This window comes from Streptopelia decaocto, assembly GCF_964273445.1.
Source record: "Streptopelia decaocto genome assembly, chromosome: 1".
In the NCBI taxonomy this organism is placed as follows: domain Eukaryota; kingdom Metazoa; phylum Chordata; class Aves; order Columbiformes; family Columbidae; genus Streptopelia; species Streptopelia decaocto.
Window position 1 is genome coordinate 78,483,001 of NC_138663.1, and position 16,976 is coordinate 78,499,976.

Consider the following 16,976-nt stretch of genomic DNA (forward strand, 5'->3'; position numbering starts at 1 on the left):
ATCTGCTAGAAGGTATACAGGAACATGCATGCTTTTCAGCAAGTATAGCTCCAGACGTGTGCTACTTCAGCAGGTAGACACATTAATGACTGGTAAAAAACGCATACATGCATTTCTATAAATGACTTTCACACCAAATTACTCCATATCAGTCCCATCATTTTTCTGTAAATTGTTGAGGAGGATGCTTTAGTATACAATATTTGTACTGAAATTAGGCTTGGCAAGGGATTACAGCAGCTGCAGAATCTCTTTGTTGGACTGAGCACGAGACCCAAGTCTTCTGAAAGATGCTTTAATACACCAAGACAAATACTAGAGGGATAAAGCTTACAACAAATGGGCCACAAAAGCCAAATTCTGCTGGGTGAGTTAGTCTGGCAATAGCGTGGTAGTGCTGTCACAGCTGGTAGTGGCAATCTGAAGGGTAAAACTAACAGCAAAAGCAAGCCAGGATATGGCAGCCAGAGAAATAGAGACAGGAGGCCAAGGGCTGGCAGTGACATCTGAAGAAGCAGCTGGGAGACACATATACTTGGTTTGGGGACATGGACTCTACTTTCCAGCCTGATAATCAAGTGAATCAGAAAGCTAAGAACTGGATGAGTCTGTACCTTGAAACCTGTTGAGGAAACAATTTTAAAGTAATCCAATAAAACCATGCCTTTTACATCTACTGCAGAGACCAGATACCTTTCTTCATGTTTTTGACATAGACTCTACACTACAGTGCTACCATATTGTGAACCAATAACAAAGTCAAAATATTCCTGGTTAAGAAACGGCAACTGTTCACTGAAAGTAATTGGCTGTGAGCTACACACAGATTAACATTACATTTCTCACAGTTTAACACATACAACCAAACATAGCTGAGATTTTTTTCCTTTTAAATTACAAGGCACCAATTCTATGTAATTCTTAGGACAGAACGAACTTTGGTTTTGTTGTGAGGCTGGAGCTTTAGTCAAAGTAAACTTTTAGGTCATTAACTAGCACATAGCACCAACACAACACCCCAACAACAAATTAAAATCCCCACTTTGCAGTTCTGCTCCCTTTGTGAAAATCGTCAACAGTGGGCTGCAAGCTTGTGGAGCACCACAGAATAGTAAACCTGCTCTTGAGGTTTACGCTATAGAAAACTCATGCTCATATCCTTGAACTAAACTGAAAGCACAGGGACTAGAAACTGCTTTAAGTTCTAGACATGGGCCTTTTTTCCTCCTCACATTTCACAGTTATTTTCTCAGAAAGGACACTATTTCCCACGTGACTGTAGTTTCCAAATTCTGTTGTGATGTGTTTGAAACTGGAACCTCAATAACTAGGGGGATGTTTATGTAAAAGGTTTATCTAAAAAAAAAAAAGAGGAATCCTTTCCCTTGAAGATTGATCAATGACACTATTTATTATCCTGTTTCCCCCAAAATAAGACAGGGTCTTATATTATTTTTGCTCCAAAAGATGCTTACTTTTTCACATGTATAGCTGCCTGGACACTATTTCAATTGACTTTTTTAATGAACTATAACTAGGGCTTATTTTTGGAGTAGAGCTTTTATTCTAAGCATCCTCCAAAATCCTGAAAAATCATGCTAGGACTTATTTTTGGGGTAGGGCTTATTTTCAGGGAAACAGAGCAGGTAATTCACAACCGTGTAAGATAGCCAAGTAGTACCAGCATGCACTCCTCAACCCTTGGAAAGAAAAACTTGGCAAAACAACTTATCAAAACGTGTATATAAACAGACAAAAAGACGAATTATAGAAAAAGGTACCCATTTATTCAAGGTATGACAAGGATATTTACAGTATTCATTTGCTCAGAGTAAGATCCATCCTTACGATTTTTAAAGCAGCAATTATAAATTACATTTAAAAGGGGAAACGCTCCAAGCATGTTTCTGTTAGAGATATTTTACAACAACAGAAACACTTTAAGGCTATGTCTTTTTGACCTTTGCTGCCACCCCCATTTATCTTGGCAAAACTGTCTCAAAGACAACATTACCTCGAGGGATAAAGACTATACTACTTTCAACATACAACTTTTGTTCCCTCAGACGCTTTTCGCAACCGTTCACATCAGACAGAAACTGACTTTTGATTTAAAACAATGAATTAAATAGAAGTGAGATGAACTGCCTAGATCCTGACATTTCAGAGGGTTAAAAGATAATATACAGCAACACATTAATCACCTCTGAAAGGTATCATCAGCTTTCTTGTTGACAAAGGTACCTAAGCTTACCAAGCAATTTGCTTACTGTCAGAGCTCCATATTCATGTGGTAAAATCCACTTTTCCCATCACATTATTTTTCAAAAGATAAGAACAAAAATCTTCATGTAGCTGACTTCTAATGTAAATGATGAACACTGCTTTAAACAGTACTTGATTCCCACAGTACAGGCTAGTGCTCTACCAACACAAGTTGAGTTTCTAAACTGCTGTAGTGCTATTCTCTAGGCATTTTAACACACAACAGATCTATGGGAGCAGTTAAAATTGGTGTATCTCTTGAGGTAGAAGCCACAAGTCATATTTAGCCCTGTCTGTAAACTGTAACACACATGCCATCAGGCAAATATAGCCATTTTTTGTCATTTATAAAATAAAACCACTGATTTATCAAATGATATTAATTGTAAATATAATGACATTTTTTTCACTGAATCATTTTGTGCCTGTTTGACAAGGAAGCAAATTAAACATTGGAAATAGTAGATTGTGGCTATTTATACAGTTCTAATGAAAATATAACATCTCATACAAATAAACTTTGTAGCAACTTCCAAAAGGATCAGTATATGAGGATTCTTCTTTACAGGTATTTTGGAAAATACCAATTTTAACTGCATAATAAAGAAAAAAAAACTGTCGTTAAACCTTTAACACTACATAGCTACTTGATATACTACGATTGCATTTTGGTAATTTTTTTTAGGATTACATTTAAGGGAAAAGAAAGTTAAATGCAACAGAAACCCCCAAAACCTGCACAAATACAATTTACTTAATGATCACATTTTCTTAGGTGAGGACACTATGTAACTAAATCTATTGAAAGTGCACGATGTTTAACATTCCAATAGAAGCAGAAATGTGACCCATGCATTAGTAGGGGATATTTATTTCAGGTTAGCTAAGAACCTCTGTAACAGCAAAGTTGTTGCTGTGACTTATAGAAGTTTTAAGTTATTTGAAGATAACCGAAGCAACAAGTTACAAAACATATGGAGATTGGCACTTGATCTTTAGTTAGCCCCATTAGCTCCATTTTCTCCCCAGAGACTCACATACACGTAATTTTAAGTTTTCATTTTATTACTGTAAAAAATAAAAGTCAATTTGTAGTTCAAGAGTAAACAAAGAAACCTTAGCTTCAAACTATTTAAAAACACAGGTTCAAATTTGGGTAAGATACATTTTATGGGCTTTATATCAGCACCTTAACCAAATGTAATTTTTCTGAACTAAGTATATTTCGCAAAGTTTTCATGTTAGTGACAAGGAGCTACATTCACATCTGGATGCACATGTAACTCAAGGAGAACAAACTGGAAGGAGTGCGAGTCAATTTCCAGAGTTCCCTGTTGAGCTCTACATGTCCAGAACCAACATTTAAGACTGAAGTTATTAAAGATTGACCTTTTGCATATTCCTAAAAGGAAGTCAAATACAATCAACTTACATTTGGCTTTGAAACATTAAGATAACAATGTTTTATTTCAGCCATATATTTACAAAAATGTTTACAACCGAACTGTGTAGGGTTTTTTTTATCATAATACACTTAAAGATGAATAGTCATCTTAACCTTCATGCAAAGACGCATCTCTTGTTACACAAGAAGTTTTCTGCCTTCCTCCCCCCCTTCACTCTGAGGATAAATTTGGGTCACCCTTAAAAATGTAGGCCTGTTTGTTGTACTGCACTTTCAAAGCAAGGAGGTAAGGTACAGGCACCGTTAATTCCACAATGGTTCACTGCCTCTAGCATGTTTTCCAAAAACAACAAAAATAGTCTTTAACAGTTGTAACAAGGGTTATTCCATGACTTTCACCTCTTCAGCTGAACTCTGGAGTTACTTCCCTAGAAGCATACTTGCTGAGCTTCTTTTCTAATGTATATAGTTGACTATACATTTTTAAATTAAACTGTTATGTAAAGAATGTAACAAGCTTTTCCTTTGTACACAATTTAATCTTTGTGCTGAGTATTCTTCAAAAGGATTTTATAAATAATACAATAAGTTTAGAATCAGTCTTCTGCTCTCTTGTCATTATACCATGTTGTTGCTTTCTCCAACTTTATCTACAAGCTGTAAAAAAAAGGAGACAATAAGTTTTTAAGCTGCATGACATTTATGTACAGTGAAGTTATTCTCAGATAGTACTTGCTACTTGCAGTTAGTATGCAACTGAAAATGAGAGTCCAATAGTACTCACCAAGGTCTTATGATTTAAGTTTGTGAAAACTAAAAATCTTACATTGCAATTGTGTTTCTGCATGACATGTTTTTCTCATATAGACATTAACAGTGCAACATGAGGATGCAACAGAATGAAAAAGGAAATAGAAGAATGCAGATAACACTGCTAGCTTAATGATTAAAACAAAATAATACAGTATCAGCCACACATGCATTAGTAGACCAAGTAAGATATTTCAACTGACCATTACTGTGGATTCTCTTCTGAGCCTACGTAGGCTTTGAATAAAACATTAACAATTATCTTTTTAAAACAAGATTTAACCCCATTGTGATCAAATTAACTATGACCAAGTAAGATCAATTGACAAATGAAACATTCAATTGATCACGAATTATGAGCCAGAACTTGGCCCAACTGTAACGTTGGAATAGATGATCTTGAACACTAATTTTTTAAAAAACAGCCTGTATACATCCCAGTTATACCCCCTATTAATTTTTCAGTAGTAGCTATTAAAACTGTTGCTTTCAAAGCTAGGGTTAAAAATGTCTGTGTTAAAACGCATACAGAAATTAGCACAGTAAAAGTAGTTGACTGAAACACCCTAGATTACCATCTTTTTGGTACCTGTTAATTGTCTTAAAATCCCTGGCTATTTGGTTAAGAAAAAGGAAAACTGAAAATACTTGAAAAATACAAATCTTGGTAAATAGCAAGACATAGTTTGCTGCAGTGGACTTAATACATATATTTGATAAATGATTATACATCATGCAAGTTTCTGGATTCACCATACCAGTTGCAACTTAAGAGTGAAAAAAACTGTTTCTTTTACAGGCCACTTTTCATAAGTATACCCAAATACTACACAAAGCAGAACAGTGTCCTCCTCATTGTACAAACAGGAGAAGAGGCACACAACAGTGGCATCATTCACCTATCTGGTCACCTAGGGCCAACAGTGAAGCAGGAAGCAGAACCCCAGTGTTCTGAGTCACAATCCAGGGCTCTTTCCACTTCACAGTGTATAAGAAGGGGCACCTTTTGCAAAAGGTGCCCTTTTGTTCTTTTTACATCTAGAAGTCCCTCACTGGTAGTGAAGGTGATCTGTATGGTGCAAGAACTATACAGGAATACACTCAAAGTCACTGCTCTGAAGTTATATTGCTTTATTTCTGATACATTTCTACTATTACTATGACGACGGAGTAAAATGCAGTACAAGCTTCAAATTTTGCATGAAGTACCGAACACTTACCGAGCTTATACCAGGTAAATTCAAAACATATCCAAGAACTGGAACTCTTCTAATAAAGCCAACCACCACAGGAAAGAACCCCCTTCAGGCAAGATATCAGAAGACGGTATTAGTTTTTAAAGTTAAATTACTCTTATGTTGCTAAAAAATTAAATAGGAGGTATTTTTGAAACAAAAATTACATAAAAACTTGTAGCTTGTTATCTGCACAATAATTTTACCCAATATATCAACATACATTCAGCAGAGAAAGCAGAAAACCAGGAAAGAAAACACCTCATTTTGAATAGCTGGCAATCTCAGTCATCTCTTCAAAAAATAACTATAAAGAAAGAATACCTAACTCAGTCAACAGAAATGATGCTCGCAACTAATTTTTCAAAGTTACCATATATATTTTGAGATAAGTTCTTCTCACATTATAGGAAATAATATTCTTGCAATGCCTGATGCAAACCCAACTTAATTACATTAATTTTGAGTAATGCCCTTTGAAACCATGTATGGTAGTCTTTACATTAATTAAAGAAAATTAAGCATGACAGGATTGCGTATTTGTGTATTTCACAAATTTATGTCAAGTCAGGGGACATTGCTTAGCGTAGCTGCTATGGTGTAGCCCCCTGCACTGTCCACTTTATCTCTACAGCAGGAAAACTAATTTTCCACGGCAGTATCTCAGCTGTTTGCAGTCAACTGCAGCAATTCAGCTGGTGGTGGCATTCCCAGTTCTCCTGTTGAGCTATACATTCCCTGCGTAGAATAAGGATTAAGATGTAATGACACCTCAGCCACAGTGAAACATTGAAGTTTCACAACCCATCATTCCCTTCACAACAGTGGTAAGAACTATATGCTGGATAATATAGATTCCAGCAAGTTTTTCTTGGTGATCTTCTTTTTTTAAAAAACTAGATCATTGAAATTGCGATGCAGGGCACACAAACCACTTCTAACAGATTAAAACAATTGGTGTAGCTAAGAATAATGAATAGTCAGTACAGGAAGAATGATATTTTTAGCCATAACTTTGGATGCCTGTAATTTGAACAAGGCTCCAAAAGCAGCTGAGAGACACTCTCCCATAAAAGCCTACTTCAGTGAATGCAATCTGAGCACGTGAAAGCATGGCAACAGACTAAACCTCTGATGGGAAACTTGTGGCAGCCCATTAAATAAAGACAAGAAGGCAAAGACATTCTAGATTTGAACCAGAGTAAAATAATAGTCTCTCTCACTTCGGATCTAAAAAAAAAAACAAAACCAAAACCAAACCAAACAACCAAACCACACCACAACACCACCAAAAAAAACCCGATCAACCAAATAACAAAAAAAACCAACAAGCAACCAAACCCCTTTGCAGTCCTGTAATTTGCTTAAGTGTTCTTGGTCACCAGCACCTAATTGTTGCTTGGTGGATAACAGGGGCTCTGCAATTATTGCTACAGGGTGTATGAAACATGACTGCGTAAAGGTAGTCTAGATATGCAAGATAACCTACAAGTAGAGATTCTAACAGTGATGTGAAGACCTAGTGGAACTGGTTTAATGGTATAAAAAACAAGAGACCAAAAAAAGTAAAATGCGGTGTTTTACATTTGTGCTACCTTATTTTGAGTTGAAGTAAGGTTACTAGAACTGCTAAATTGCTCTTGATAAATATAAAGGTTTTCCATGTAAAAGTCCTGGTAACCCACATGACTAGAACCATTACGATATACAGAAATACCCATCCTTACAACATACTGCCCTAAGAAATGCAAAGGTGCATAACTGGACCTGATATGCCTTGGTATTAAGAAAATGATGTACTTCACAGACCAATTATAACTATGGAAGTTTTCTGTTATGCAACCAAACAGCAGGATTCTGAAGAATCATGTAAAGTGATGCTTGAGGAAAAGCTCCATTTTTAACCTCTTCAGAAAAGAGCAAGTTGTCAAAAACACAATATGGTTGAAATTAATAAGACTGGAGCAAATAAAAAAAAACTTGTTTCAAGTAGTAACTAGCTAACACTGTAGCAAGAGATTTGGATTCTAAGAATGATTAAGCACTATAAAAGATGGTCCAGGGATGTTTTAAGTTAAAGCAGATCAGATAAACATTCACACCTGGAATTATCTATCCTTTGCTGATACTCTTCTGGCTAAGGGGTGATTCTAGTGACCTTGCCATAACTACCAAACTTCTATAATTCCTTCAATGTTCTTTTACCCTGCTAGCCCCTAGCTAGCACAAATAGATAATCCATAATCATACCTGCTTAGACATAGTGATTTATAATTCTTTCTAGATCTTTTAAAAGGAGAAGTGTTTGCTTGGAAACACACTCTACTTGCCTTTTCCTCACTGAGTAAACGCAAGCGCCACATGCAAGAAGTGACAACATATTCAAGGAAAATACTGTGCTTTTCAAAACACTTGCAGTGATAGTATTCAGAATAATGCAGAGTAGAATAGGCATAAATTAAGACTGCAAAATTAATTTTCAGAAATTCCACTGTCTTCAGTAGGAGCCAAGTTAAGATTTTTTTCAAAAATATTTAAACGTTTTATCTAAACCAGTTACAAGATTAACATACAACGTTACTGAGTGGAAAAAAAGGAGCATCATGAGAACAGAGGTTTGGTTTTGATTATTTAGCCAGCAGCTGAACACTATGAAAATATTTTAGGAACCTGTTATTATACTAATAAACATTAATGGAAGAGTTTTCATTTGAACAGAAGTCCAAGAATAACTAAAAGCCTCCATTTCTTACCTACTAGTATATTTTGTACTTTGTTCTATATTAAAGCATGGAACCATAACCATGGAAATAAAGATAAAATACAGATATACATGTAGTAATAAATCAAATGCTTTCACTATTAAAATTGCATTTACCAAGCAGTTAAATGACACATTGAGAAAGCTGTAACATGTCTAAAGATTGCTGTTTGAAAAGTAAGAGCTTTCATCTTCCCTTAACTCAGTCCAGATAATGCCAACCAAAACCAGCAGTTTGACTATACAAAGGTTCAAGTGTAATGAAACATGACAGAAAACATCTTTTCACTGGGCTACCATAGCAATAACATTGCAAGGTTACAAACATCCTATGTTTGTAACCAAATATTTTGCCCCATTTGTTAAAGAACAAACTCCCCACAAAAAAAATATTAAGTATCTAAGTTGCCTTTTTTAATGAGAAATTATTTAAACTTTGCACTGCTCACAATTTGGGCTCCCAGATATTTTAAGCTTTATAGTTCTTTGGTTAGACATAAACATTACCAAAGTAAGTCTGGTGTACGACTCACAAACATTAGCAGATTTGAGTCCTGGAAAAATACTTACCAACTTTCCACTTCTTGCAAACAGAAGTCAACAACTTTATATTATAACTATCAGAAGTGAACACTTAAAGGATGCCACTTTGTCAGCGGTAATGCATCAACACTAAACAAATACATTTATTCCTAAATACACCAATACAGACAGATATTTTGCAGCAAATCTTACCTGAATAATAGGAAGAACCCATAAATCTCAAGGATCATTCCTATTAAAGGCCAGCCAATGAGAACTATGAGCACACCACCCAGGAAAAATCCTGTTGCTTTCATTTTGTGTTTTTGAAAGAAGAATCTAAATGTTCTTTCTAAACCAATAACAAAAGACAAGCCAGCCACAAATAAAACCTAGGATAGACAAAAAACAACCAAAGAAAGAAAAAAAGCTCATTATATTCCTGAGTTTAGGATGTAAATACACATACATTCTACAAAATTAGATAGCATGTCTTGTACAACTTTTTTAATACCAAAAGATAAATGATAAACAATTTACTAGTGATTTTATTTTGTAAAGTCCATCTTAAAGCATTTGTAGCTAGCATTCAAAACCCTTCTCTAAGCTGCTTAAAAAGTAACAACAAACACAATCATGTTAAAAGATCTGGTGACAACAGTTATCTGTCCTGTAACATAAGTACAATCTCAAGATTACAGATTAAATTTAAGTTTTATATGATATTTAATAAACCACTTTCTTACCACCTCTTCTTCTTTCTGATATCACTTTTTTCTTAAACTTTCTGTAAGGATACAATACCTTCTATTACATTATCTTCGGTTACCACATAGGCTATCATTATCTCTTCCTACATATGTTTTCATAATTTTCCCTAAACAGGATCTTGTATTTCCACCTTACATGAGGAAAAGAAAAAATAAGCTTTTCTTTTTTTTTTTTACTCTTCCATTATATACTTTATTGATGGTTCAGAACAAAGCCTCAACTAATACCCCCAAATTCAAATATACACCTTCATATTTTCCTTCAGTGAATCTCAGTACTTGACTCCACTGCCACAGAATGAAACTGATCAGTTTTGACCACAAACTTTTAGGCATCAGCAAGAGAGGATGTAAACCTCTACCAGCCTGTGCTCCTGGCTGGCTGGCAAAGCTGACAACAGCAGAGGCACAGAGATTATCACGTTTGGAAAACACCCCGTCATTTTATATTTACTTTGGGTTGGGAATTCCATGTACCAGAACCAGGATTTATTTTCTATCCTGCTTAAAGTGAAAACTGATTTGGTAAAAACTGAAGATATTAAATCTCTTTACTATGAATGGTGATCGGCTCTTCTAAACCCAGACTATCAGGAATTTGTACTTCTTTCTTTCCACATAAAGCACAGCCAATCTACATTTGCCAGCTTATACAGAACACTTCACTATTCTTATCCAAATACATACTTAAATTTGACAGTTATCTTACAAGCCCACAAAAAAGAAAGTGTTAGTAATAACAGCCAATTGCAGCATAACAACTGTTGAACAAGCTGCTTCTTGTCTCACCAACATACCACAGGCCTGACCTGAAGGTATGATGTTTAGATTCATGTGAGCTGCTCTAACATTCATGAGAAAAATTATTCACTCAGATCACTAAGCCTAGCTCTTACTTTATACCACAATGCGACAGTATTTTTGTGAACCAGTTTCAAATTGATAAAACTGTTCTATTTTTAGTTTATTTTTAATATATCATTTAATCAATTCTAAGCAGTGCAGAATTTAAGACTAAACAGAAGACACTTACATTTCCAATAGCCAAAAGAGCTTTGTCAAAGAACAGTATCATTCCAAAGAAAAGGAAAAACACTCCAAAGCCTGTAAGGCCCATTCCAATCTCTGAAAAAGAAACAAATGTAGGCATATAACAAAATACAGTACCAGGAAAGACTCATGCATAAAAATTGTGAAACTTAGAACATCCTATCTACAGACATTTTAAAATTTATAGAAAAACTCAGCCTATTCTATGACCACCTGTGCTAATTTGACTGAAATCTAGTTAATTTTCCTTCATGCAGTTAGAAACCTTTCTTTTTCATAGCTAGCATGGTCATTGTTTGGATTTAGTTTGAGAACAAGAAGATAACACCCCAGGACAGAGCTAATGTTTTTAATTATCACTGTCTGAAGCTTAGGTCTTACTGAGAGCTCTGCCCACAGGTGTGAGGCAGCGAGGAAGGGGGGAATGGATGGGGCAGAGCTTGACTGACATCCAGAGTGAGCAATAGGAACATTCCATGCTATTAGCACCATGCTTCATACTTAAGCAGAGCCAGAATCTTCCACCTATGTTGGAGCTGGGACAGACACGGATGGAGACCTGTTCTGGTTCTGGTCTGTTTCAGGGGAGTTCTGTTTGGGAGGTTCTTTAATTCGGCCTTTTGCTATCCTGCCATTTGCAGAGGCCTCTGGGCCTTTCTGCCTTTTTCTCTTTTCTCTCTCTGGGATCGGCTGTTCAGGAGCAGGTGCTGCTTCCTGGGACTGGCTGCTCGGTATGGATGGAGTTTTTGAGGAATTGCATTGAGAATCTTTTATTTAATATTCTATTTCCATTTTATATATTTAGTAGTAGTAGTAGTAGTATATTAGTGTTATTTTGTTATTTTATTAAACTATGTTTATCTCAATCTACAAATTTTCCCATTCCTTTTCAATTCTCTCCCCTATTCGAGGATGTGAGGTGAGGGAGGGAGTGAGCAGCCACCACAGTTATATTGCTAGCTTGAGTTAAACCATGACATCACCTAAAAACTTATCTGGGTGTACAAATATACTAAGTCTTGTACACACTAATTGCTTCAGTGACCAAGAGAAAGCTACTTATCAAAAAAGCACATATTTGGGACTATATACTGAAATTGAATGCAAAAAAACCCAACAAACCCAAACATGCATGCATATATACATCCAGCAAAGACAGCCCTTTTGATTTACTGCTAGTATAGAGAAGATGATTGTTTTGTGAACAGATAATGAAACTTTGTTTTCCATTTGCAACTCTCATCCCACTGCATTTACTGCAATAACATAAGTACCCTGGTCCTTTCCATCCTCCTGAGACCTCACATTCCACCTCCCAAAAATCTTGCATAGCATTCCCACCTCCCCCAGCTTCTGGATTAAACACAACTCAGATTAATGCTGTGGCTCTTTCCAAGTTACACACACACTGATGGCTATTAAACACTAGCCTAGGTCTCTAGCCGGTTGCTAGTTTTCACAAAACTAGTAGATACTACATCTCTTTGCATTCTGCCTGTCTATAAACTTTGCTCAAGAAATACTGGGAAAACAAGAGTAGATGGAAGGTTTGTTTGAAAAACTGGGCTAGAAATGTCAAGCTACAGTTACATCTAGCATTTGACAATAGCCTCTAAGGCTACATTTATACAGTCCTAAAATTATATTTGACCCTTTGAAAGCAACTGCGAGGCTGATGAGGCCCCTGGTGAAAATGAGTTTGACGCCCCTGCTCTAAGGTATCTTGAAGACCATACTTTGAAGTACATCCTACTTTTAAAATTAAACTTCTGAGGCCTTCCTTTGACCCTCACACAGAGTGAAGGGGAGAGGAATAACAGGAACGACAGCAACACAACCACAAAAATCCTCACATTTATCCATGCACTCACCCTTACATTACTGCTATCGCTGTGAACAGAGAATTTGGAAACCTAGAGGACACAAAAAAAACCCACAACCTCAAGCCACCAGCTGGCAAAACCAGCTGTAATGCAATAGACAGGCTGGCAGACCAGTTTGTGTCCCTGTCTGTCTATTTATGTATCTTGAAGATCCCAGTAGTTTGGTATAGCCTAGCCTGAAACAAACAAAAAACTCCATCCAAACTATCACAGCCTTCACTGCTACTGTTAGTCAGATCTACCTAAATGTATTTTAGTTACACTTTTGACTGCAATGTAGATCTAGTTGATCATTTACTGTTGCTTGACGGGGCTCAGGAGTAAAGCAGTATCATTCTGTCTATTTCAGAATTTCCATTTAGTTATTGCAAAAATATTTCAAAACAGCTCAAAGAGACTTGTTATAGCAACATTCAACTTTCCTAACTCCTGTAAGGGCTCATCTTTCCGCAAGGTTGCAGACCACATGGTGTTAAATCTGTAGTTCTATCATAGAATATCATTTGCCATTTTAAACTTTTGCTATGAGCACTTCAACCAGCCAGAACTAAAACTACTAAGTAACCTGCTACAACTGATTTACTGCAGACATACTCACTACTTGCTTACACTGAAAAATGGAATTGCACACTGTATTTTCAGTGAATCTGCTGACTGAAGGCAATATGGCAATTGCAATCTGCCCTCTTCTCTAGTACTCTTTACTTTAGAAGAGCAGAAACAATCTGCATTCTGGAAGGAAAACACTTGGAGGCAGGATTCCAAAGGAATGTACCAGCTGCCAATAAGATAAATATGCAGTCATGGGAAGTACGTATTCATTCCTCCCGCAGACACAGTACAAAGCAGGGATCTAGCAATAAGGCAGAGGCCAACTCCCAGCAGCTGCTGCAATATTACTACCCTGACACTTCCTCTGTATTCACTTGAAACATGTTTGTAATCACCTACTCCTACAGCAGATTCAGATTCAACTTAGAAGTAAATGATATTCTCTGGTTAGTGGAGGGGAAACACCACCACCACCACAACAAAAAAAACCCACAAACAAACTGCAACAAACAAAGAAAAAAACAAACACCAAAACCCAAACCAAAAAAAACCAAACCAAACCAACAAAACCCAGGAACATCATTCTCACAATCTCAAAATTACTGCTAAAAGAAGATGAGTAGTCCAGGACTATTATTTTCTACTGCCAGTACCTCAGTAGAAGGTATTACTAACTTGATTCGTATCAGAATTTGGAAATATATTTGACTAGCACTCTTGGGGGAACAGGAAAAAAAAAAGTCATTTTCTAAATAGTCTTTGCAACAATAAACTAGGAATTTTTATAGATTATATAAACTATTTTAAAATGCTTCCTCCTGCAGCAGAAGAGGCTTCCCATATTACTCAAATACAACATTTCAATGCCCAGAAATGCAGAAAACACATACTAACCATGTGGCATTTATTCTGGATTTTTTAAAATTATGATGATTTACTGAGGAGGCAGTACTGCTTTCTCAATATTTCTGCAGAAATCCTGTAAGCTGTGCGTGAGTACTGCAGCACTGTATCAAAACAGTTGAGTAAATATTAAGACTTAAGGTACATTGCTTGCAGAAATTCAAGACAATGCACATCCTCTAACTTTTGCGTACAAAAGAAGAATGGAATAATGCAATACAGGCTCTGAGAAGACAAATATTAATGCAGTTTGTAGGTTACGAAAAGTTTCAATTTTTAATTACTATTTTGCTAGTAGTATTTCTAGTGTTGAAAAATTAATTTGTTTGGGAAAAACTATGTGCACTGTTCCACAGTTACTGGTGTTTTATAAGTCCATTCAATGAATTATTTAAAAAATGTTCTAGACTACAACTGCAAATTTTGCTTTCCAAAGACCAACAGTGGTCCTCTCCAGGTATTTATCATAGTACTTCACCACTGACTCTACGGCAAACTCCATATTTTTACAGACAGCAGTGAGTTTAAAGATATCTGATTAAATATCTTCAGAATTCCAGAAGAACTGTGGAAAAAACAAACCTAAAACACTAAAAAAACCTCCTGCATTCCAGAGTACTTTACTTCCTACTCTTGGCTCTGACAGTTAAAACTAACTTAGTCAGCACTGGAGTTAGCTGAAGATCCCAAATGAGGAACTAAGAAAAGGAAAAACAGTGAACAGATCTGATTTTTTTTTTTTTTTTCCATTGAATAGTCTGGAAAGGAGGGCAGAGGAATGGGAAAAAGCAAAGCCCACAAGGCTTTAATCAACCAGAAATCTAGAAATTAACTCCAATGTTTAGTACCCATCCCAGTAACAGCACACAGCACCCAAATTTCTAAAGAAATCATTCACCTCAAACACTGCTAGCTTGCTCCTGCTTTTCTGCCTGTCTTCATCCTTGGACTTAACTGGGTCTCCAGTACCTCTGTTTCCAGTATCCTGCTATCAAGTTAAACTTAGTTCTTTTCACTTTATTTTCTACATCTTTCACACCCTTCTTCATAACTGATGCTACAGTGCTTATCAAGCATACCCATTGCCTTTCATGGAAAGCAGGCCATAAAAGCATCATATGCGAGATGTTCAACTTAAAGACTTAACATTCTCCTTTACCTTGCAGTTTAAACTCTTATGAACCTCTTTACTTCGATTTCCTTGTATTTTCCCTTTCACGATATCTATTTCTAAGTATTTCTATTCACCAAAAACAAAACTACAGTCACACACAAATACTTCTGGCTTTTGCTTCACATTGACTATCTGGTCCCCACCTTAAAGCCCCCTCAGTGTCACCTGCAAACGGTCAGCCAGATTACACACTGTAAAGCCACTAACATATGTGATTCCAAACCACTATGGTCCCCAGGGAGACATACTATAAGATTTTAGCTAATTGTTAATTTTGTTTACTGCTCAGCTTCCATTCATTCTCACCATGGTCACACTACAGCACCCCTGCCAGCAAGGACGAGCTCACAACACCGGATGAACGCGAGGGGCAGAGGGGGGACCAGCCTTGCCGAGCACTCCTCCATAGTCCTGCAGCCCATCCCAGCTGCCGTTTAACCGGGCAGCTCACTGCACCGCCGCTAGACCTGAGCCCAGCGCAGTTTTGACAACCCCTCACAAGGCGGCGAGCCCGACCACCGCGACCAGAATCACAAAATGTAAGGGATTGGAAGGGACGTCAAAAGAGCATCTAGTCCAATCCCCCTGCCGGAGCAGGAACACCTACATGAGGTTACACAGGAAGGTGCCCAGGCGGGTTTGAATGTCTCCAGAATAGGAGACTCCACAACATCCCTGGGCAGCCTGTTCCAATGATCTGTCACCCTCACTGTGAAGAAGTTTCTTCTCATATTTAAGCGGAACCTCCTGTGTTCCAGTTTGTACCCATTGCCCCTTCTACTATCATTGGTTGTCACCGAGAAGAGCCTGGCTCCATCCTCGTGACACCCACCCTTTATATATTTATAAACATTAACGAGGTCGCCCCTCAGTCTCCTCCAAGCTAAAGAGACCCAGCTCCCTCAGACTTTCCTCATATGGGAGGTGCTCCACATCCCTTAATCATCACCAGGTGAGCTCCGCCCGCGCCCTCCCCTTCCCACCCGCAGCAGGTTTTCGGCCGGTGCCCGTCGGGGACCGCCACGGGGCGGGAAACGGCCGTGCCGACCGCTCCCCCGCGCCTGCACAAGCCGGACCCCTCCTCGGCGACTCCCGCCCCTGCACCAGGAGCCGCCTCTCCACACCGCGCTCAGCCGGAGCGCCGGGACCCCAAGCGGGCGTGGGCAGAGGGAGGAGACAAGCTCTCTACACAGCAGCCCGGGCCGGGGCCCTGAGCCCCGGTCACTCCAACGCTGCAACCGACGCGCCGTAGAAGCGCAAACAAAGGGCGAGGGCCTAGGCGAGTGCGGGACCGGCGGACCAGGCCCGTCCCGCGTTGCTCGGCGGCCACCGGGATCCCTCACCAGCCCCCCCGCTCCGCAGCTCGGCCGCCCCCAGCCCCACGGCAGGCGACCCTGTCCCCATCTCCCAGCGCGGACTAGGGGCGGTGCTTACTCTGGGTGTCGGAGAGGGAGATCATGGTGGCGGCGGCGGGGCCGGCAGCGGCGGGCGCGGGGCAGAGAACCGGCGGCTGCCACAGCCACGTCTTCCGGAAACGCGCAGCCCCCTTCGCTTCGCCGCCGGCTGAAAGGCAGCCGCCGATTGGAGGGCTCGGTGCCAATCAGCCGCCGCGTTATTCGCGCGGCTGCGCCTACCCCCCACTCCCT

The 16,976-nt window shown here is 38.4% G+C and overlaps 1 protein-coding gene across 1 annotated transcript; it reads right to left on the reverse strand.

Annotated features, from left to right (window-relative positions):
* Positions 1–1,765: 1,765 nt before the first annotated feature.
* Positions 1,766–16,960, reverse strand: GOLT1B (golgi transport 1B). The gene is made up of 5 exons (XM_082048388.1): positions 16,765–16,960; positions 10,802–10,893; positions 9,212–9,390; positions 5,701–5,782; positions 1,766–4,327 (listed from the first exon to the last, which is right to left on the reverse strand). Exons 1-5 carry the CDS (start codon positions 16,787–16,789, stop codon positions 4,289–4,291), a joined length of 417 nt encoding a protein of 138 aa, XP_081904514.1. The 5' UTR covers positions 16,790–16,960; the 3' UTR covers positions 1,766–4,288.
* Positions 16,961–16,976: the final 16 nt, after the last annotated feature.